Raw genomic sequence first — 24,370 nt, forward strand, 5'->3', positions numbered from 1 at the left:
CTAGCAGCTAGATGAAAGGAGAAAATATAAAAATGCAGTAAATGAAGCAGGCAAAAAGGAATACAAACGTCTCAAAAATGAGATCGACAGGAAGTGCAAAATGGCTAAGCAGGCATCGCCAGAGGATAAATGTAAGGATGTAGAGGCTTATCTCACTAGGGGTAAGATAGATACTACCTACAGGAAAATGAAAGGGACCTTTGGAGAAATGAGAACCACTTGAAAAGAGAACCACTTGTATGAATATGAAGAGCTCAGATGGAGACCCAGTTCTAAGCAAAGAAGGGAAAGCAGAAAGGTGGAAGGAGTATATATAGGGTCTATACAAGGGCGATATACTTGAGGACAATATTAGGGAAATGGAAGATGATGTAGATGAAGATGAAATGGGAGATATGATACTGCGTGAAGAGTTTGACAGAGCACTGAAAGACTTGAGTCGAAACAAGGCCCCGGGAGTAGACAACATCCATTAGTACTACTGACGGCCTTGGGAGAGCCAGTCCTGACAAAATTCTACCATCTGGTGAGCAAGATGTATGAGACAGGCGAAATACCCTCAGACTTCAAGAAAATATAATAATTCCAATCCCAAAGAAAGCAGGTGTTGACATGTGAAAATTACCGAACTATCAGTTTAATAAGCCACGGCTGTAAAATACAAACCCAAATTCTTTACAGACGAATGGAAAAACTGGTAGAAGCCGACCTAGGGGAAGATCAGTTTGGATTCCGTAGAAATTTTGGAACACGTGAGGCAATACTGACCCTACGACTTATCTTAGAAGCTAGATTAAGGAATGGCAAACCTACGTTTCTAGCATTTGTAGACTTAGAGAAAGCTTTTGACAATGTTGACTGGAATACTTTCTTTCAAATTCTGAAAGTGGCAGGGCTAAAATACAGGGAGCGAAAGGCTATTTACAATTTGTACAGAAACCAGATGGCAGTTATACGACTCGAGGGGCATGAAAGGGAAGCAGTGGTTGGGAAGGGAGTGAGACAGGGTTGTAGCCTCTCCCCGATGTTATTCAATCTGTATGTTGAGCAAACAGAAAAGGAAACAAAAGAAAAATTCGGAGTAGGTATTAAAATCCATGGAGAAGAAATAAAAACTTTGAGGTTCGCCGATGACATTGTAATTCTGTCAGAGACAGCAAAGGACTTGGAAAAGCAGTTGAACGGAATGGATAGTGTCTTGAAAGGGGGATATAAGATGAACATCAACAAAAGCAAAACGAGGATAATGGAATTTAGTCGAATTTAGTCGGGTGATGCTGAGGGAATTAGATTAGAAAATGAGACACTTAAAGAAGTAAAGGAGTTTTGCTATTTGGGGAGCAAAATAACTGAGGATGGTCGAAGTAGAGAGGATATTAAATGTAGACTGGCAATGGCAAGGAAAGAGTTTCTGAAGAAGAGAAATTTGTTAACATCGAGTATAGATTTAAGTGTCAGGAAGTTGTTTCTGAAAGTACTTGTATGGAGTGTAGCCATGTATGGAAGTGAAACAAGTACGATAAATAGTTTGGACAAGAAGAGAATAGAAGCTTTCGAAATGTGGTGCTACAGAAGAATGCTGAAGATTAGATGGGTGGATCACACAACTAATGAGGAGGTGTTGAATAGAATTTGGGAGAAGAGAAATTTGTGGCACAACTTGACTAGAAGAAGGGATCGGTTGGTAGGACATGTTCTGAGGCATCAAGGGATCACCAATATAGTATTGGAGGGCAGCGTGGAGGGTAAAAATCGTAGGGGGAGACCAAGAGATGAATACACCAAGCAGATTCAGAAGGATGCAGGTTGCAGTAGGTACTGGGAGATGAAGAAGCTTGTACAGGATAGAGTAGCATGGAGAGCTGCATCAAACCAGTCGCATGACTTGAAGACAACAACAACAACAACAACAACAACTACTGCAGGTGCCGTTTTGATTTCAGTGTTTGCGCAACTAACAGGCCGTATGAAACTTCCTGGCAGGTTAAAACTGTGTGTCGGACCGAGACTCGAACTTGGGACCTTTGCATGGTAGGGCATTTGCCCGCGAATGGCGAAGGTCCCGTGTTCGAGTCTCGGGCCGGCACACAGTTTTAATCTGCCAGGAAGTTTCATATCAGCGCGCACTACGCTGCAGAATGAAAATGTCATTCTGGTAGCAGGCCGTATTTGCTGATTTTGTGTTTATAGTTACGTATTAAATAAATCTGCAGTTTGTGACCCATCGCTGTAAACATCCCTGCAAAACACATGATCTGAACTTTTTTGTACGTTTTGTTGTGGTGCAACGTCGGAAATTTGACGTCGGCGCATGAAAACGGTACCGTCACTGGTCAATAGATCAATTAAGGCTTTTTTGGCGCGAGCAGGCTGTGGTTCATTGTGCAGTTGGTCTGATTGTCATGGATTGAAACTGAAACCACCTATTATCAGTAATTGTTCAGAAGACTGTACGCAAGTCATTAAGTTTAGGTATGATGCAGTAAATGACTAACTAGAATGGGGAACTGTAGTCCTGAATAAGGCAACTAGAGGACTAGACAGCTCCCGACAGATATGTTGCCATCTCTTGAAATCGAAGTAAGCCAAATCTGTCCATAAAAAGCCAGGAAGAGCTGAAATAAAATGTGGTGTATTGTTGTGCAGTTTTATTTTTGTAGTAATTGTGTAAGATATTGGAGGAGGAGAGGGACATACACGAAAATGCAGTAGAGTACATATTCTTAGATAACTCCAACTGTGTGAAGAATAATTTGATCAAACTTTATACGTAGACTACCCTAAATGAAATCAACACTGATATTATTTATTTTGATGAACTTTTTTCTAACTTTCAAACTAAGTGCTTGGAAAATAATTTACTCAAATCAGGTATATAAGTCACAGTTTGAAACAACTTCAGGAAATAACTGTTCCAAAGGATTTTGCTTCAAATGTACAGCGTTTCATTTTAATGGTTTTAACAGCTGGAGAGGAAAGTGTAGATGTTAATGAATATAAAGCTTCGGAAAGCACAAAAGAATAAAAATTTAGAGGTGCGCCTTGTCCATCCCGTTAGAGAAATGATTTCTGGATGAACTAGTACTTCGAATGCTGATGTAACAATCTGAAACTTTATTTCTATGATATGCGTATAAAGTGGCAGCCTATTTTAAAAACCTTGATATTTTGACACAAAAATATACTTACATTAAGTTTTTTACACAACTTCCTTTTTCCCTCAATAAAAATATAAATATTGTTTCTGCTAGGTACTTACGGGGCAAACTTGACAATTTCTGCACCATAATAGTACATTATTTCTTACACGTAGCAAACTACTGCGCTAAGTAGAAGTTCCAGCTTCCTCTCCCCAGTTCAATAGTTGGCACATAGTTTGTTGCAACCGTGAAGTCCGTCTTCAGACTCGTCCTGCAGAAATCAGTCCGCTTAGCCTGGAACAGTTTACTTCATTAGTTCAAATGGCTCTGAGAACTATGGGACTCAACATCTTAGGTCATCAGTCCCCTAGAACTTAGAACTACTTAAACCTAACTAACCGAAGGACATCACACACACCCATGCCCGTGGCAGGATTCGAACCTGCGACCGTAGCAGTCCCGCGGTTCCGGACTGCAGCGCCAGAACCGCACGGCCACCGCGGCCGGCCGTTTACTTGATTATTGTGAAGCTGTGACACTGTGCTGATGTCAGCTATGGTAATGCTGCAACAGCGTTTCCGGTAAAGCTCTGAACTGTTAATATTCCGTAGTAAGAGTTTTGGTCTTGTGTATGTGCAAGCCGACGTGCCCAGTACAGCTAAAGTCACAGTTTTAGTTTGCTTTGCATTCTGGTTCAATCTAATAATGCATTTTCATAGGATATTTAAGCGTATTTGGAAATCTTAGTTCAATGCAAATAATCTTCCTTTAATCAACATGGATGTTAATGCTTTCCTATAGCCAAGAAAAAGGTAGAAAGGAAGCCAAATAACTGTGAAATAAGCCATTCTTCCTGACGGCAGCCGAATCATTTATTTGCCAGCTAAATGGTATTAAAAAGAAGCCAGAATGGAGGTATTTTGGTAACCACTGAAAAAAAAAGCATTTTGTTGACGTAAACAGTTTTCGATATATACAGGATGCCCTTGAAGGAAAACTGAAGACTCGGGGATCAACTGTGAAACACATCTCTTCTACTGAAGAATGCTCATTGCTCTTTAACGTATGCATTTTGGAGCTCGTGTGTAAAAGACACTTTTTTTTTTCTTCGCATGATTATGCCTCTCATATTCCTGAATAATGACCATTCCTTCTGGGAGACCCTGTTTGATGTGATGTGTTCGAAGCTGTTTCCTGGACGGGAAACTTCCATCAGATTAAAAAAAAAAAAATTAAGATTCCAGAATAAGATTTTCACTCTGCAGCGGAGTGTGCACTTCAGAAGAGCTTCTGTGAAGTTTGAAAGGTAGGAGACGAGGTACTGGCAGAATTGAAGCTGTGAGGGCGGGTCGTGAGTCGTGCTTGAGTAGCTCAGTTGGTAGAGCACTTGCCCGCGAAACGCAAAGGTCCCGAGTTCGGGTCTCGGTCTCGCACACAGTTTTAATCTGCCAGGAAGTTTCAAAATTAAGATTGTTGTGGCCCTAATTAGTTCCTAAGTTACTTATACTTGCAGACGGTACAGAGTTCTATGCTGAACATGAACTTCGGATTTTTTTTTAGGCAGTAGATCTTTAGAGCTATTTTCTGTGGCTACGAAGGGCTGAGCGAAGTGGCTGTTGCCTACAGACGGAACTATAGTTTGATTAAAATTTTTTGATAGTTCACATTTCAAGTGTTTGAGGTGTCTTTCTCCAATCAGAGAGCTCAACGCCGTGGCAGAACTATTCGCCGTTGCCGGACTGCCACAACAAATGGTCAGCTCACTTGCAATTCCTTGTCTGGCTTTTCTTTCTTGTTGTGTTTGGGTCCTGAATCCAGAGTCTGGTATTGTGCGAACAGTATATCATGGCAGTCGGCCACGACCGTAAACAAATGAGCTACGGCTCCCCGAGGGGTGGGGGGCGGTGTGGGGTAACTAGCACCCCCTCCCTATCGAAGTGCTGCCATCCTAGTCCTAGTTTTGTGCTTCCACGAAAGCAGATCTGACATAATGGTTATAGGGATAGCTGATTACTATTGTTGTGGTGAGAGTCGCATTCGACTCCCTTTATGCAGCAGGATTAGTCTCTTCATTCATTTCAAAACAAGAAAACAACCAATCCCCAACACAAAGCAAATTGAAGTACGCGTCAGCAGGTGACCACAATGACCGATCTGCGATATTTCTCAAATGTTTTTAAAGAAACGGTTCGCTAATGAACTGTAATTCTCGCACCTCTTATAGTTTAATTCGTCAGCCTTATGATGAGCCTTCTATCACTTCGTTAATAGTCATAATTATTGTGATATTTCGATAGTAGGTAAACTGCAGCAAGAAATTCTTAGTTTGTAGTGAAAAGTAGGCATCGCTATTAATTTGTGTTTGGTGCGTGATAGATTAAAAGTTGCTGCGTATTAAATGTAGATGATGTACTGAATTATTCTTTAAACGTGTAAGGATATCGCCGTCTGTTTCAGATTTCGAGAAAATTTAATGTATTTAAAGAGCTCTGTGACGAACTCGTGCGTCATGAAAAAACTAGAATAAAATAATCAAAAATTCCTCGTATCTCATAAATGGTTTGAAATATCCAAACTAGATTTTGGCAAATGATGCGCGCAAAGACGAGTGTGTTTCGCCGTACCGTTAGTATGCGAAACTTCCGTATCTATCGTCACGATATTCAAACGACTACAGATTCTTGCAATGAAATAATGTAACTGAGAGCGATCGATAGCTGGTGAAGCGAGTACTGCTGTCGGTTTTATTACAATATAAGCGAAGAAATTACATGCTTATTTTTATACCAAGAACGGGCTGTTTCATAAACAGTTGACCTGATTAGCTCTCAGTTAGTATAATAATACACTATTTCAGGATTCTGTAACAATTCCAACTGCATTAGTATTGGCGAGATGAATATTTCTGAACTCTGCTGTGTTTTGACAAAAGAATCAGATTTTAACGTCGCAACTACAGAAGTTACGTATTCGTCAGAACCCGTCGCAGCCCTACATGAATCAATGTCTCCTGAACTGCGTTCTTGGTGGTTGTTGTTGTTGTCTTCAGTCCCGAGACTGGTTTGATGCAGCTCTCCATGCTACTCTATCCTGTGCAAGCTGCTTCATCTCCCAGTACGTACTGCAGCCTACATCCTTCTGAATCTGCTTAGTGTATTCATCTCTGGGTCTCCCTCTACGATTTTTACCCTCCACGCTGCCATCCAATACTAAATTGGTGATCCCTTGGGTACGGCTGACAAATCGAGACCAGTCCTGTCGTGCAACATTTTCAGTGGGTTCTTTGGTCAGCACTTCAGCCTCACTGAGCGTAAATTTCGTGTTGTTTTTTTGCCATATTACTTTCCACCTAGGCACATATATTCTGTCGGATTTAAACGAGCTTGATAGGAAGCAAGCCTGGTTTACCGTTAGCCAGTTCGTCGACCCGGTAGCGTGAAGTTTTGGCTTGTACAGCACTAAAAGCTCGATATTTTCGCTTTATACACGCTAAGTTCACCTTTATTTCATGGCACATTTCTTTGTACCCACAAAATATTCTCTTTGTTTCACTATATTGTTGGAGATTTGTGCATGATAACAAAGTGGTAATGCGTTTTGCCTGTTACTATTGTCCCGCGTGACCTTCTACGGCCGCAGGTCTGAATCCTGCCTCGGGCATGGATGTGTGTGATGTCCTTAGGGTTAGTTAGGTTTAAGTAGGTCTAAGGTCTAGGGGACTGATGACCTCAGATGTTAAGTCCCATAGTGCTCAGAGCCATTTGAGCCGTTAGTATTGTCGAAGTCCGAAGAACGTTTTGCAGTAGGACATTATCTTCCCAGCTCATGAACGTGTTCTCGGGCGACACTTTTACTGAAAATATCGTATTCAGATGTACTGCACTGTTGTTATTAATGCAGCACTAACACAAAACATTTGTTCTCAATATCTGAGACAACTTCAGAACACCGCAATACCAGAAAATACATCTCCATGAGAGCTGACGAACGTTCATGCATGTAAAGCCTGCGGTTGATTCATGGTCTGGCAACAGTGGCGTTTTACCAGCAGACCCGCTGGCGTCGTGGTAGGGAAAGCCGGCTCGCCATTGGTGTTACCTGGGCAACGGCGTCACTTCCCTATACCGTCAGCCAACTAATTTGAAACACACTCAAAACAGCCACGATGGTGTGTCTGCATAGTACTTCCATTTCGCATTTCATCACACGGATAACCATACCTAAAACAATACACACAGAACGGCGGTAACTAAATACGCACATTTGTACACATCATTTGCCAAAGACTACTGAGTTTTTTCACACAAGACGCGATTCGGCTTCACACATTCAATTATCATCATCGCAGATACCTGCCTAAAATAGGAAAGCTTCATACGACGTGGCGTAAAACAGAACTTCTCGAAGGCAGTAAATGGTCGTTGCAACTTGGCCTATACACAAATAAATGTAAGAGTCTTACACAAATAACTTCTGTAACACAGTGGAAAAGGTAGAATCAGATCTGCTGAAGGTTGTGGGTTCGAATCTCGTCAGGTAATAATGTCATTTAAAAATCTTTATCAAAGTTATTTATTATTGTTTTTAGTTAATTAGTTTCAATGATTTTTTTCTGTTGCATCACTTTTATCTTGACCTTTTTTGTTTGCTCTTATTTTTCTTCCTATCATTTTTTTACGTTTGTAAACTACCAATGTCGCTTGCAATCAAATGAATGATACCAGGACTGCTTGCGTGGTAAAAGCGACAAGCTAACCGTTCACTTATAGCGCTGAAACAGAAATCTTTTCTGTCTTTAGCCTGCTCGCGCAGGTCAGCTTTAATCGCCGTGAGCAAAGGTAGCACGATTAATAAGTCGCTGCAGGTTGGTGACCGCCGTTTTCTCGGATAGTAGCATATCAAGAAGTTGTAGCTAAATTGGGACAAGAGTGTGAATATTCAGATCTGCGTAACACGTCATCTGTTGTGATTCAGCCAGTGGTGACTCGAAATCAGCTGTGAGTAGAGCACCTCGCGTTCTCGCCATACTTGATGGCAGGCAAGCAGCTTCTGGCGTTGCTCTGCATTACATGAACAGCACTTCAGCACTAGTAAAGTGACCTACCGTGTTAACGTATCGCTTTTAACCGAGCGGTAGCTGATGTGGCAACTCTGTAGTGACAAGTGACAGACGTCAAGTATCAAGTAATTGTAATCAGACTATAAGCACAACACCACCGCACGCGAATCGACACTATATCCACAATTGCTACAGCATGTTACGAAGGTTGTTCGATAAATCTGGTAAAAAGAAAAAAAATGTTTTTGTTTCGTAAAAAATTCGCCTTATTTCTTGACATAGTCACCCTTTGATGGCTTGGACATTTGGTCCTCCAGCTTTTCCATCCCATCGGAAGAATGGGTTCAGTCAAACTCTGCAAAATACTCGTTGACTGTAACTATCACTTCCTCATTTGATGAAAATGTCATTCCAGCAAGTCAAAATTTCAGGTTAGGGAAAAGAGAAGTCACTTGGGGGCTACGTCTGGTGAGTAGGATGGATGAGAACCAATTCAGAGCCCACGCACTTTCGCCATTGCTATCACTATTGTATAGGATGGTGCAGTATCCTTTTTTGCATGTCAACGTCGGTCTTCTTTCAGCCAACACGAATTTAAAACGATTCAACAATGAAGCATAACAGGGCCCAGCTATAATCTAAAAAAGGTTATTGTTTGGGAATCGCAAAAAAACAGTGGTTGCCACCTTTCCAATAGACAAAATGGTCTTTGCCTTCTTCAGTGCACTTTCACCTGCCTTTTTCAATTGTTGTGACTGTGGTGTGTGATGATGGATCCAGGTTTCATTGACAGTCACAAATCCATGCAAAACGTCTTGCAGATTGTGATTAAACATAGTCAGACACTGTGTTGAAATGTTGTGCCAGATGCACTTATGATCGACTGTTGGCAATCTTACAGCACCGACATTGTTTCTTCATAGCTACTCCTCTATTACCCATTCGCTCAGTTAAGATGATCACAGGCTCGGCAGTCTCACGGAGTTTTATTTGGCGGTCTTTCATTATATGTCATGGATTTTGTCAATGGTTTCCTTTGTGGTGACTTCAGTTGCATAGAGCTCTTCATTTTTGTTCCCTTACCAGTAACGTTTAAATTAATTAATCCAAAAATAAATGGTCTTCAATGATGGTGCAGAGTCCACATGAACTTCCTTCAATCTGTCTTGATGTGTGTGGCAGTCTAATCCTCCAAACGAAAATGTTTAAAAAAATCATGAAACTCTGTTTTCTCCATTTTCAATTGCAGTTGACACACTGACCAATTCAAATGGCTGTGAATAATGAACTGTCTGCTGTACATTGCTGAAATTCTTTATACGGTCCTTGGAATAATACATTAACCCCGTATGAAGGGGCAACAAAAATGTTCCAATCTTTCATGGAAATTTACCGGATTTGTCAAACCATCCTTGTATACCGGCAGCTAAACAAGTTACAGGTGCCAATACAGCTCCATAAAAATGTGTAACAAAAATTTTGAAAACAAGCTAGTGTTAAGGGAGATATTTTTTTAAAAAAAGTGGATGATTTTCCCCCGTAATATTGATGATTAAATAGTGAAATTTAAATTCCTGTAAGTAATATGTTCAAAACACTAACCCAGTCTTACAATGTCTTTATTCATTTCTTGCTTTGTGTCAGCAATGCATCCATTGAGAGAATATTCTCCCCCTACATGTGTGTTTGGTCATAATTAAGTCTGTCTTATATTGCAAGAAAAGTTACAATACAGAAATAATAAAATAAATTATTGCGATAGTAACTAGTTGCCTTCAATACATATAATGTCTCTCTTTAATTTGTGTAAGGCTAACTATCTACCATTTTGTATGTTACTTAAATTTTCATGATTAAATATAGTTGAGTTAATTGTGTTTTTTGCTGCTTTTTTCCTCCGGGTGAAATTAAAACCACCCTGGATTGATTTCGTAAGACAACTTGAACGGGAGAGAGACTGTTTTAACTTTTATCTTGCAATATAAGAAATACAGTTAAATAACATTTAAACTTTCAGAAAAAAAAGTAGAATCATAATTACTACAAAGCACAATTTAATTCAAATGCATGTGAAGTCAGTGAAAAAAGAGTATTGGAGTGTAGTTTATGTGCATCAGGTGATGTGGGGGAAATAGATTAGAAATTAAAATGCTGATTGTAATACAGAAGTTTCATTATTTGAGCAGCAAAACAACTGAGAATGGCAGAGACAAGTAGTATATAAAATACAGACAAGTAATAGTAAGAAGAGAGTTTCTGAAAAACGTAGATACATTACAGTCAAATATGAAATCAAGTGTTAGGAATTTTTTCCAGAAAGTAATTGCCTGGAGTGTATGGAAGTGGAACTAACAGATAAGAAGGCAATAGAATTTCTGAAGTGAAGTGTTGTGCTACAGAAGATTACTACAGTTTAGATGGGAAGATCATGTAACTGATGAAGAGGTAGTGAATCAAATTGGGTAGAAAAGTTGCACCACAACTTGACTCAAAGAAGTACATATCCTGAGGCATCAAGGAATAGTTAATTCGGTAATCGAAGGAAGTGTGTGTGATAAAAATTGTAGTGGGAGAGCTGAATGAAACAAAGTCTTCGGACTAAAGACTACTGCAGTAAATTATTTAAATTTTGGGTCCTGCAAATTCAATGTGTTAATCCATCTAGAACTATCGTCATTATAAATAAACCATCTTCATGCAGTAAATGTGTCTGACAGTTATTAATCTGCTTCCATAGCGTTCGTTGCTTGCGATCCCTTTTCTGCACTTTGACTAGTGGATCCCAACAGAGAACTGAAAAATCACTACTAATTTTTATTTATTTATTTTGTTAAAAAATTGTTATGTACATAGCCATAGTACCTCTTGCCATCTTGATTGAAGAAAAGCAAATTTTTTTTAGTTACAGTTCACGAAGAAAAATTTGGACTAGGCTTACTAGATGACTAGTAGTTGAGAAGATCAGTAAAAGTTTGTAATTTCCAGGGAAGAATGGGTTGCTGCGATCCGTTACGTAGCGGACCGCCTTGCGGGATCGGAGGATGTGGACATGCCCACATCTGACCTGGATCGGAGTGCGTCCTTCGGTGACAGCTTTGACAATGGCTCGTCTGCAGCTCTTAATGAACTCGGTGCCAAGTTTTCTGTACAAGGCACCTCGAATAGCAAATCTTCCGGAAAGAAGAAAGTGGTATGTATTCAGAATTTTAAAAATGTTTGAAGTTTGTAGGGAGCAATTGAGAACTACAGTAACATACAAATGGGTCAGTCCATTCCATGTCAAGCCATCAAGGCCATGTCACCACTATCTACTAGAGAACTGAGTACCAAACTTAATTTGATATACACGTGAAATTTTAGTTTTTAATGCCTTGTTGGTGAGTCCAATTTATGTTTCCGTGCTGCGTACTGACTATGCCAAGAAACTGAATCCAGTTTTGCGACAGATATTCCTAGGCTAGTTAAGCCAATATTCAACTCTTTCTCAGGAATTTTCACCTTAACATTACAGACATTTACATCGTATAATGATGATGAGTTATGTGCTTGTTTCTCATAATAAGTTTGGTACAAGTATGGTACAGGTTTGGTGCAGTTTATCCACAAGAACATTGCTCAGTCCTCTAATTTTTAAGTCCTTTGCCCTTTGTCAACTGATTTCACACAGTTGAGATGAAATGTCTCATTTTCTACATTTAAAAGGACCACAGTAAATTTTCTTACACAGAGAGAATGTGTGCAGGTACCTGTTTTTAACACACACATATAATACACAGATAATCAGTATGGATGACTATTGCTTTACTATAATGTATGTACTTGTTCTTCATCAGTCAATTCACCCACACATGACGGTAAATTTGAAATATGAAGATACTGTCCAAAAGAACACTGACTACTTGTGTTTTCCTTATTGCTTGAGGTGTAAAACCACCATTTGTCATAAATAATCAAGAAGAGGTAGGCCTAACATAAAAAGTGATTAATGACAGACTCGCACTGTTCCATTGTTTCTTTACAAAGTATTTGAAATTATTATTTTAATGTTATTGCTACTATTTTCAGCAGGAAATACTATCTTTTCTTTTGTATGTGAATATTTGTAAAATTGATACAACCAAATTTATGAAAAGCAATGAATTATGCAACACAATTCAGTACAAGAGCTTGAACTGTGGGCTCCATGAACATGACTCAAAGCAAATTAAATGTGTTATGGAATACATCTAGTGGCATTTAAATAGTGTTTCCAAATAGGATTTGTCCCTAGGGACATCCAAGGTAGCCCCTTCAACTTCAGCAGTTCGCAGGTAATCATAAATTACCAATTTAAACAATTTTTAAATAGCATATTTCCACTCATCCCATTTCTACAAGTTGGTTGTTTTTGTCTGACAAATATTTATAATAATATTATAAAACTTTCAAAGGAACCTATGAGGTGTCAACATTTTAAAAATTTAATAGCACCCATGCATCAAGCGTGTGTAAATGAAATCAAACAGTGGAAAATCTGGGATGGAATAATGACAGTATTATGAAAAGGGAAATATTACTATCTGCCGTATAAAGAACAACATGAAATGTATTCACAGTTTCAAATATGAACAACCATCAGCTGGATAATGGTAATGAAAATTTGTGCTGGACAGGGACTCAAACCCAGATTTCTTGCTTATCACGAGCGGTTGCCTTCCTATTTTAATACCTGAGCACAACTTACGGCCAGACTTGAACTTCCATATGTTTCAACCACGTACCTACAACCTGTAGTCATACATCCATTGTATATAGGCTATTTCTGTACAGGGGAGACATTTTACTTGAAAGTTGCTTGCCCGGTGTCGGCAGATAAATACGATATTGCAGTACATATTGTTTTGTATATAGAGGAGGTGTTGAGTTACAGACAGAGACAACAGAAAGACTGCCATAATGTTTCTGGGAGGGCAGGTGGCCAGGGTATAGCAAAGTTTTCATCTTGTGTGCTGCTGAACAAGACACGGTCTGAAGATGGTATGTTTCAGTCGTGTGGCTTTTGTGAAGTTTGTGGTTTCGTTTTGGTGTTGAAAGTACATGTCTCATAAGTTAAAACTCTTAATCCACATTTAGATTTCGTTGTTTGATACATAGGTAACTCATTGTAGGCCATGGTTGAAGTGAACCGGAAGGAAGGGAATATTTTCAGCATTCTGTATCCCAAATAATGTCTCATACAGTAAGGCAGCATTTCACTTTCCAATAAAATTTCAGTCTGAATTATAGTGAAAATTAGTGAAGGTTTAATGTATTTTGTTGTTTTCAGAATTTTGGCTATTTTGGTAGACAGTCTGCCAGAGAAGGGGGTTATAGACATATTTTATGGCAATTGCTTCGGACACTGTTACTTGATACACTACTGTTTTAGCTTGATTTATAACTTGTTCTTAAGAGTACTGTTGGCATGAATGGGCTGTTACCCATTGTTAACAGCTGTCATTTTGATTGAGTGTAGTTTTTTTTTATTTTGTTTCTCTTGTTTTATGTTTGATAAGGCTTTAAATATACATTGTATATAGCTTAACAGTATTTTATTCTAAATTTCTATTTACCTCTCCACAGACACTAGAGAATTTTGAGTTCCTTAAAGTCCTTGGAAAGGGGACATTTGGCAAAGTAATCTTATGCCGAGAAAAGGCTACTGCACACCTTTATGCAATAAAGATTCTAAAGAAGGAGGTTATCATCCAAAAGGACGAAGTGGCCCATACCCTGACGGAGAACAGAGTGCTGCGGACCACAAGCCATCCATTTCTCATTGTGAGTATTAATTGAAATTTAAAACTCAACTGTTAATATTATTAAATTGTGTCCAAATACCGAAATTTACTGTAAAGTTGACATTTGAGGTTTTAATAATGCCAGCAAGGTGGACCATATCCTTAGAATGTTTCATTTTCTGGCATAGTTTTCTGCATGCAGCAGTCATTGGCTGATGTGTTGCACCATTTTTGGTTGTCACTCATTAAGTATTATTTGCCTTGCTTCTTATGGATTTTTATTAACAACTGAATACTGATGTATGGTGGAGCTAGTATATTTCCTCATGCAGAATTGTCATTTACCATTGTATGTGGACAAAGTTTTTACAATGGATTATATCTTATGTTTCAGTCGCTGAAGTATTCATTTCAGACAGCTGACCGGTTGTGTTTTGTAATGGAGTATGTGAATGGTGGAGAACTCTTCTTTCATTTATCGAGAGAGAGAATATTTAGTGAAGAACGGACACGCTTCTACGGGGCAGAAATCATCTCGGCACTTGGATACCTGCATGAAGAGGGCATCATCTACAGGGATCTTAAGGTATTAAACAGTTAGACTTCCACTTCTCAGTGGCTATCTGAATATATGTGTTTGTGAGAGTGTACCAAAAAGTTTCCAGAGTAGTGCTGCATTGGGTGGAGCCTCTGGGGTACACATTTTTCTCACTAGGGGTGTATTGTGCAGATTTTTGAGAGGTCAGAACTGCCCCTGGCAATGTCCAGGAAGGTTTTGTCTGTCTGTTGTCATAACTGAACAAGGGTCGCAACATACTCAGAAGCTCATGCTCAAATCAGAAGGGGGACAGGATGTTAGGCTAAGGAGGTGTAAATATGGTGGTTATACGGAAATGAGACTCTGGTTTGGCTTATTGGTCTGCTTTTTGTTTGTATTTAAAGTGTTTGCAATGAAGATGCAGAAGGGCACAGAACTATTATGTAACTTCAGTAAGTGTAAAACATACATGAGGCTTACAAAATTCTCCAATCAGTTAAAGGATAAATGGCCAACCTGGCCTGGAACTTTGTTGAGGTGCAGGTATGCACAATAATGTATGGTACTACAGACCACATGGAAGTAGCAGATTCTGTTATTCTAATTGAACCACCAGGTTGAAGTACATATCACAGTGAAAGTGATACACAGGCTTAGGTTGTTGTAGATGAATGAAAGAAAGAAAGAAAGAAAGAAAGAAAGAACCTAACCTAACCTAACCTAACCTAACCAAGAAAGAAAGAAAGAAAGAAAGAAAGAAACCAGTAACCCTATGAAAGAAAGAAAGAAAGAAAGAAAGAAAGAAAGAAAGAAAGAAACCAGTAACCCTAGCCTACAGGTATGTCCAGGCAAGCTTTGCAAAACCTTTGTGTACAAGCTTGATTGAGTTTACGTTCACTCATATGGTACTTGCTGTAGGCCATTGGTCATCCAAGGCTGCTTGATCTGAAATTCTTCTGCTTGCTAGAACTCTTCTTGTTCTGGAACTCTGCCTTGCTTGATTTTTGAGGGCGTCCCTCTATGTCATTTGGGGCAATTGGCTTACAGGTGGTATGTGGCAATATAACTTTTTGTCTCCAATTTGCAGTCATTGAGCACAAAATCATCGGTTTTTCAATGTGTATGACCTGCTAGTGGACCAGTGAAAGCGGCTTGCACTGTATGTTTCTATGTTACAAGGCTTACCGCTAAAACTCATACTTAAATGATTTTTCTTCTTTTCTGGAAGAGTGGCAGTGAAATTTTTTCTGTACTCTGGAAAAATACTGCAGACACTTTCGCGATCCATAAAACAGATTGCAGAGAATACACTATAGAAAAAACAGTCAGCAAATACATGTTAACATTGTATTGTATTAATATTTTTAAAGTAAATTCAAAGTTTTAAACAGAATGCTGATTATACGTGATGGAATACTGAAAATATTTTTGAAAGCCTTGGCATTATAATGCCGTAGTGACTTAATTGTTACACTTGGTAACCAAATGCTTTTTAAATTTTCTCGAGTCGTGTTGAGTCTCCTGTCAGATAATACGTTTTCCAACTGAGATAATAATGTCAACATGAGCTGAGGTAACTGGAGAAAATGTAAGACACTGAACTATAGTAGCATCCATTTATACTGCAATAGAATTGTCACCTTGTAGAATTTTTGAAATGTTTATAAGTTTGACACAATCAGGGTTTTCTGAAAACACCATTTTACAGTTGTCCCTAACTAATGGACTCTGATTTCCCTGACTCTCTCTCCAATCTTTGCACTCCGCTATTCACATTTTTTACTGATTTTGTCAAAGGCTGCTCTTTTACTTGAACCTGAGGTGGTGCATTTTATTCCACTTTTCAAGTAATATTCAAAACAGCTCAAAATGCTAACATAAATCAGGAACATGTGTACCAACAAGATTTTTTTGGAAAATCAGATGTATAAAGCCTGTGAAATTAAGAAAAATTCCCACTACTTCTTGAGCAGACGTTGTATGTATGAATCTGGAAACACACATACTGAACAGATTGATGCAATGAATTTTCATTTAAAGCATTTTTTAATGCAACTGGGTTAAAGCGAATGACATTTCTATCACCTAAATTAACTCTTAAATTGTTTTCCTGAATATGAGTGTTGCAATTTTGTATAAAGATCTGCCCCTCTGTGTTGAGACTAACTGCACTATTTTTCTGGCAGATGACAAGTGTATTATCAGCATATATTGTATGAAAGATTTATTCTGTAGATCACCTGGGATGTCAGAAATACCCTTTGCGAGGAAACCACTTACATTTTAAATGCTCACGTCCTAATTTCAAATGACGCCCTAGCATTTATTATTTAGGTTTCCCCTTGCTTTCTTCCACTATATTTTCCTGGAATCATTTTTTGTAACAAGATCACAGCTGATTTACCTCTGTTGCTAGCCCTTGAGATGTTGCTGTGTTTCTAGTTACATAAACAGAATGTTAGCGTCAACCATCCATCCATTCTTGCTTCTTTAATCCTTAGTGTCCCAACAGTATAAAAAAACTTCAATGATTAATTTTTTTTTTTACAAAATTGACCTTCATTAGCATAGCAAGCACAAGTACAAGAAGACATTGTCAAAAAGTAAACAATCAGTTGTTTTAAAATTTTGGTTTAACTTTGGAGCTGCGGGGACATAAGTTTTCAGCCACATGTCATTTCAGCAGACATATTTGAAAGCAGTTTTCCATTTTTCCTAGACACAATCCCACATCTCGAAACTTCCATGAACTTAATAATCCCAAAATCAAATTATAGTCCTAAATAACACGCAAAAAGAGCATAAAATTTAATAAATTTATTTCAAAAGTACATGTCGCTCAAGTGATTTCATTTAAAAACCACGTGTAACAGCAGTAGTACAAGCTGTCTTTTTCCTACATTGTTGATATTCCTACCTGGAGTTTCCCTTGTTTGTAACTCAAATTTATGTTATGATAACGTTAGGTGTTACAGCATTTCCAGAGACATCTAAGCAGCCACTCTTTGGTCGCTGTTTAAGTGGTAGGAATGGAAAGAAAATCAAACATGTGGTACAATCCCAAGTACCCTTTGCCATGCACTTCAGTTGCTTGCAGATAATAGAAGTGGATGTACAGCTGTCGTTACATTGTTTCCATCTTTATTGTTCATAGTATTCCCTCAGACATAGAATGTGTATTTACAGTACCAAAATATTTTGTGCTTAATTTCAGTTGGAGAACCTCTTGCTCGACAAAGATGGTCATATAAAGATAGCCGACTTTGGTCTGTGCAAAGAAGACATCACATATGGCCGGACCACAAAGACTTTCTGCGGAACACCAGAATACCTAGCTCCAGAGGTGAGTTGGAGTTATTGTTGTTGCTTATGCTGAACTGTGGTCAATTGGGTCTGTGTGGTGTGCTTGCATGACTTAAACAGTACTCTCTGTTGTGCATGTTACAGCACAACTGAACTGATGGCTTGATTTCAGTATGTTAGCAGTGCTTGACTAGTTTCTTTTTATTGTTCTGAATATGTACCAATAACTTTAGTTCGTATGCTAATGCTTAATCTAAACAGAGCTTGGTGTCCTTTAATTCTTTTGTGCTTTGGTCCATAGCTGCTGGAATTTTATTGTAGGTTTCACCATTCACATTTGCACATCAGCTAATTTCAGCGAAGACCACCATAATGACCACACACTGAAATCAGCTGATCGTGTAAAAGTGAATTGTGAAATGAAGTAACATTCATTTTCAAAATTTTGAACTTCTGAAGGAAGCAAAATTGTTCTTACTTTCAAAATATCAGTTGATAGTTATTACAATAAATGTTTGATACAGTCTGTTAAGTAAGATTGTGGTTGGTTAACCAATAGAAATATTTATTTGACAACAAACTGAAACATGTCCTTACATCATATATGTACAAAAGAAAAATGCATTTCCAATTAATAATACATCCAGTCACCCACAGCGCCGATAATTGCTTGGCATCTCTGAATTGTGCTCAAAACCAAGTTTTCTGCGTATTCACATGGAAGAGACCTCCAAATGCATTGGCTCTGCATTAACAGCTGTTTCAAATTGAAGATCTTGCTTCCTTGCAACCTTTTTTTTATGTAAGACCATACATTTTGAATAGGATTAGCATCAGGCAACTGTGAGGACAAATCCTGTACCTGCAAATGTTCTCATTTTTGTAGTCACTGCAATGCCTGCTGTGGTGCCTCGCATTATTGTCCTCCTGCAGTATCCATTGTTAATTTTTGTCAATGCACCAATGTCTGGCAGTTGCAATCAAACACCTTCGATAAATTTATAACATTTTCTATAGATTTAAATTCTTAGCAAACAGGTGCAAATGTTAGTCAAGCCTTCAAAGTAAACTAATATTTTATGGACATTTCGTAAAGGACAAAGGTTCCCTTGTAATGAGGTGTGAAAGAACTAAGGCAATATCTTTTATCACTTGTGTGTAATGCTGACCACGCTCCTGCTTAACAAACTGTATATCTGACTTCCACAAAACTGTGATCTTGTAGTGATTGATTTTGGCTAAGCCTCGTGCTTGAAGCAATTTAAACATCATTTGTTGCATGAATTAGAAATGATAACATTTGAATGCACGAGTTAAATTTTTTAATGAATGGAGGGATTAGCAGTGCCAGTTGCAGGAATGTAACCACTATACAGCAGAGTCCCACTAATCCAAACCCCGGTAAGCTGACATTCGGCTAATCCGAATGTGGTAAATGTTAGTCTAAGTATGGAAAACTGTGCGGTAAACTGCTGCACACACACACACACACTCTATTTACACAGTACAGTAAACATGTATTTAAAAAATTGGCAAGAAAACATTAGGTGTAAACAGTGCATAACAATGAAATAAAATCTGTCAAACATACTAAAATACAGCGGACATTTTATCCCCACTTTTAAGATTACAAAAATTCAGTCATTGTTTTTTTGGTCTAATGAAGACAGTCCGTTATATGATGCATAGTTGTGCCATCGTCTCATAAACATCAAATCAGCAGGTGTAGCAGTGGGATGTTGCTCCAAATAACGTAGTGTGAGGTCAAGGGCTTCTGTTGCATCACTGTGTGGCACCATTCTTAAAAATTGTTTTCTGTAAATCAGTTTTAATGTTGGCAGTACGCCCTGGTCCTTCGGCTGTAGAATTGGTGTAACATTTGGCGGCAAAAAAACTTCACCACAATTTCTCCATCACGTGTTATCAGTCAAAAGGATTGCATGGGGAGACAAATGATTTTCCTTAGAAACCTGTCAAACAGAGGGAACAAACTGGCAGTGAAACCGTTCTTTGAACAGCTTACCATCCATCCGTGCTTTTTTCTGGTTGTGATAATATACAGGCAGGGACTTCATGTTGCAGTTCTTAAAAGCTCTGGGCCTAGCAGATTTGCCAATCAGCATTAAAGGCAGCTTGTGATTACCAGTAGTGTTGCTGCATGCTAATTAAATCACACGATTTTTGCACATTTTAAAACCTGGAGCATGGTCTTCTGCTTTTGATGCCAGGCTTTTTGTTGGCAATGCCCTAAAATTAAGGCCTGTCTCGTCAGTGTTATAAATTTGTTGGGGAGAATACTTTCCGCCTCTCATAATTTTTTCAAACTCACCCATGAATTCCTTCACTGCATCACGGTCAGAAAAACCTTCTCTCCAGTAATTGTTAGCTGACGGATTCCTTGATGTTTTTTGAATCTGTCCAACCAACCCGTACTTGCACTAAAAGACTCGTCACCATTCATTAACTTCTTGAGGTAAACCAGTGCTCCACTCAAAGGGTTCCCCTTTTTCTTTCCTGCATAATCCAAAGGAAAAGAGCTTCATCCACTCTAGTATACTGGGACTGTTTCAAAGTCGGCCGAATTTGGAGTGTTTTTCCCGAAGATGTTGCACAGGACTGTTCAAGCTTCACTCAGTTCTTCTTCCAATCACAAACGGTTGGTTTACCAACACCCAGTTCCGTTGCCAGTTTAGATACATTCTCACCATTGTCCATCCACTTCAAAACATTCCTTTTTTCTTTGAGAGTTAATGTATGTTTCTGTTTTTTCATGATGAAAATACGTACACCATTACACCTGAACGAATACAACTGTTACGCGTGCCAGTGATCGATAACTAACGTAACCCAGCACTTAGCACCCCAACTGGCAGTGCGATGCCCCCAGACACTAGAGGTCTCAACAATGCACAACAACAAGGGCAGGGAGTGAGAGTGAGCCATTGTTACCACACTTGTTCCCATTTGTTACCATGGTGTACCTACTTAGCTGCTTGGTATACTTCATTCCAGAAACTAGTCACCGTAATTCCGGCTAATCCGAACAAATCGGTAATCCGAACAAGGTCCGGTCCAAATTAGTTGAGATTAACAGGACTCCACTGTACTATGAATTTACTTGCATAATATGTCATATTTGGAACCACTGCGAATTATTTGTGTTACCCTTTACAAAACACAATTACAAAACAATGGACTCCTCAAGTGTTTATATTTTTATAATAATAAATTTATTGCAGCCAAATAGCCATACAAGTTCAAAGTACAAGGTTTGGATAGTCACTTATTGATCATGTCCTGTTGGTACAGAGTTCTGTGTGGTAACATTTGCATATTCACTGACACAGTCTGCACTTGCATGTTGCGTTCGGTTCACAATAGGACGTGTTGTTGCAAATAAGGTGGTGGAAACCATGAACTGCCATTCTGGTGATCACGTGTGTCATCTTGGAGTTTTCCTTTGTCCCTTATGGTCATTGATGGACCAGTGCCATAAAATTCTGTTGGTATGTCTTCTCTTTTTTTCCTTCAGTGTTTATAGCAGACTTTCTGAAGTACTGGTTTTGGGTAGAATCAGGTTTGTCCATAGATCACACGTGAGTTAGAACTGTAGGCAGTTGTTGCAATGTCATTTGTGTAGAATCAGTTGAATTCAGATTTAGTTGGTTGTATCTTAATTAACCCTTCAAGCTGGTAGTTTCGGGACGTGTGCCTAGCCTACTGGCGGTAGTTTCTATGGCTTGCTGGCCGGCCTAGAATACAGTGTTTCAGTGAAATTGCTCAAGAATAGGAATTACTTGTTCAAATGTTACAAAAATTTCAGGAATTGGTATCAATACATATTTATTACGATTAAAATATATATTCTCACTTAAAATGAATTTTGAGTGTGGTATATTTTGAAACAATCTTCGGAACAAAGTCCTACACCACAGTCCTTACACCAGAATGATGTTTCCTTATGTTTCCCTGTCTTCTTGCAGCAGACTGCACATCTCTTTGTAGGCTTACTCTTCTTCTTTGCGGATGGGATCTTCTCAATAAAATGCCTTGCTGTGAGCCGTTCAGGTGCAGGAGTTTTTGAAGGTCACCTACATCGAGGTGAAGTTACATTCTTCCCATGAATTTCCAGGAATTGTGTTAAGAGCAGAAGCCTGAAATTTATATGCGTTTCTTCCATTGTTTTTTTCGCTAGCATTGTAAACAATAAAAGCATTGTGCACTGCAACATTCATCATCCTTCTAAACATTTTCATATACCACTTCACACCTTTCTTCCTTTCTGTGAGAATAGGTTGTAGTTTCTGATCCTTCAAATCTACACCAATCATTAAGCTATTGTACCCTTTTATGCACTGAGGCTTTCTTACCTCATTGCCCCTTTTGGTTGCTGTAACAACTGCATCATTATGAATGTAGAAATAAAGTCAACCTGCTTTTTATCTATCCATTTCAATACCATTACGCCGTGTGAATGATATGCTACGAGTTCACCTTTCTTCAGTTTTGCATGCCTCAAGGCATCAGGTACATTCTTTTTATTCAGTGGAAGTGTGCCAGCTACATTCATACCTCCCTTCAAAAAGTGTACCGAGCGAGGTGGCGCAGTGGTTAGCACACTGGACTCGCATTCGGGAGGACGACGGTTCAATCCCGTCTCCCGCCATCCTGATTTAGGTTTTCCGTGATTTCCCTAAATCGCTTCAGGCAAATGCCGGGATGGTTCCTTTGAAAGGGCACGGCTGCTTTCCTTCCCCATCCTTCCCTCAACCGAGCTTGCGCTCCGTCTCTAATGATCTCGTTGTCGACGGGACATTAAACACTAATCTCCTCCTCCTCCTCCTCCTCTTCAAAAAGTGGTACAAAAGGATGCTGTTATAATAATTGTCCATCCAGAGCGTATGGCCTAAGTTGAATCAACAAGCTTCACTACAGTCTGACTGGTTTTCAGGGTATCTGCAGAAAGAAATTTCGTTTCTATTTCTGTGGAACTTCCTGCATTAATAATAAATTGCCATAAATAATCTGTGAAAGATTCGCAGATCTCATAGGGCTGTATACCAAATTTTGCTGATTTTAGAGGTTGTTGTTGTGGTCTTCAGTCCTGAGACTGGTTTGATGCAGCTCTCCATGCTACTCTATCCTGTGCAAGCTTCTTCATCTCCCAGTACCTACTGCAACCTACATCCTTCTGAATCTGCTTAGTGTATTCATCTCTTGGTCTCCCCCTACGATTTTTACCCTCCACGCTGCCCTCCAATACTAAATTGGTGATCCGTTGATGCCTCAGAACATGTCCTACCAACCGATCCCTTCTTCTGGTCAAGTTGTGCCACAAACTTCTCTTCTCCCCAATCCTATTCAATACTTCCTCATTAGTTATGTGATCTACTCATCTAATCTTCAGCATTCTTCTGTAGCACCACATTTCGAAAGCTTCTATTCTCTTCTTGTCCAAACTATTTACCGTCCATGTTTCACTTCCATACAAGGCTACACTCCATACAAATACTTTCAGAAATGACTTCCTGACACTTAACTCTATACTCGATGTTAACAAATTTCTCTTCTTCAGAAACGCTTTCCTTGCCATTGCCAGTCTACATTTTATATCCTCTTTACTTCGACCATCATCAGTTATTTTGCTCCCCAAATAGCAGAACTCCTTTACTACTTTAAGTGTCTCATTTCCTAATCTAATTCCCTCAGCATCACCCGACTTAATTCTGCTACATTCTATTATCCTCGTTTTGCTTTTGTTGATGTTCATCTTATATCCTCCATTCAAGACACTGTCCATTCCATTCAACTGTTCTTCCAAGTTCTTTGCTGTCTCTGACAGAATTACAATGTCATCGGCGAACCTCAAAGTTTTTATTTCTTCTCCATGGATTTTAATACCTACTCCGAATATTTCTTTTGTTTCCTTTACTGCTTGCTCAATATACAGATTGAATAGCATCGGGGAGAGGCTACAACCCTGTCTTACTCCCTTCCCAACCACTGCTTCTCTTTCATGCCCCTCGACTCTTATAACTGCCATCTGGTTTCTGTACAAATTGTAAATAGCTTTTCGCTCCCTGTATTTTACCCCTGCCACCTTTAGAATTCGAAAGAGAGTATTCCAGTCAACATTGTCAAAAGCTTTCTCTAAGTCTACAAATGCTAGAAACGTAGGTTTGCCTTTCCTTAATCTTTCTTCTAAGGTAAGTCGTAAGGTCAGTATTGCCTCACGTGTTCCAGTATTTCTACGGAATCCAAACTGATCTTCCCCGAGGTTGGCTTCTACTAGTTTTTCCACTCGTCTGTAAAGAATTCGTGTTAGTATTTTGCAACTGTGGCTTATTAAACTGATTGTTCGGTAATTTTCACATCTGTCAACACCTGCTTTCTTTGGGAATGGAATTATTATATTCTTCTTGAAGTCTGAGGGTATTTCGCCTGTTTCATACATCTTGCTCACCAGATGGTAGAGTTTTGTCAGGACTGTCTCTCCCAAGGCCGTCAGTAGTTCCAATGGAATGTTGTCTACTCCGGGGGCCTTGTTTCGACTCAGGTCTTTCAGTGCTCT

General features: G+C 39.0%; 1 protein-coding gene and 1 non-coding gene across 2 annotated transcripts in view; both read left to right on the forward strand.

Moving 5' to 3' along the window:
• The window catches only part of LOC126106100 (RAC serine/threonine-protein kinase), a 715,375-nt gene that overhangs the window by 665,596 nt on the left and 25,409 nt on the right, over positions 1-24,370 (forward strand). Inside the window, exons 4-7 of the mRNA XM_049912348.1 lie at positions 11,185-11,389; positions 13,801-13,998; positions 14,353-14,544; positions 17,711-17,839. Coding sequence (XP_049768305.1) covers positions 11,185-11,389; positions 13,801-13,998; positions 14,353-14,544; positions 17,711-17,839 — 724 coding nt within the window. The remainder of the gene's footprint in view (positions 1-11,184; positions 11,390-13,800; positions 13,999-14,352; positions 14,545-17,710; positions 17,840-24,370) is intronic.
• Positions 22,393-22,465, forward strand: Trnaa-cgc (transfer RNA alanine (anticodon CGC)). The gene has a single exon. It is a non-coding gene; the product is annotated as a tRNA-Ala (tRNA).

This window comes from Schistocerca cancellata, chromosome 10 (assembly GCF_023864275.1).
Source record: "Schistocerca cancellata isolate TAMUIC-IGC-003103 chromosome 10, iqSchCanc2.1, whole genome shotgun sequence".
NCBI classification, from domain to species: domain Eukaryota; kingdom Metazoa; phylum Arthropoda; class Insecta; order Orthoptera; family Acrididae; genus Schistocerca; species Schistocerca cancellata.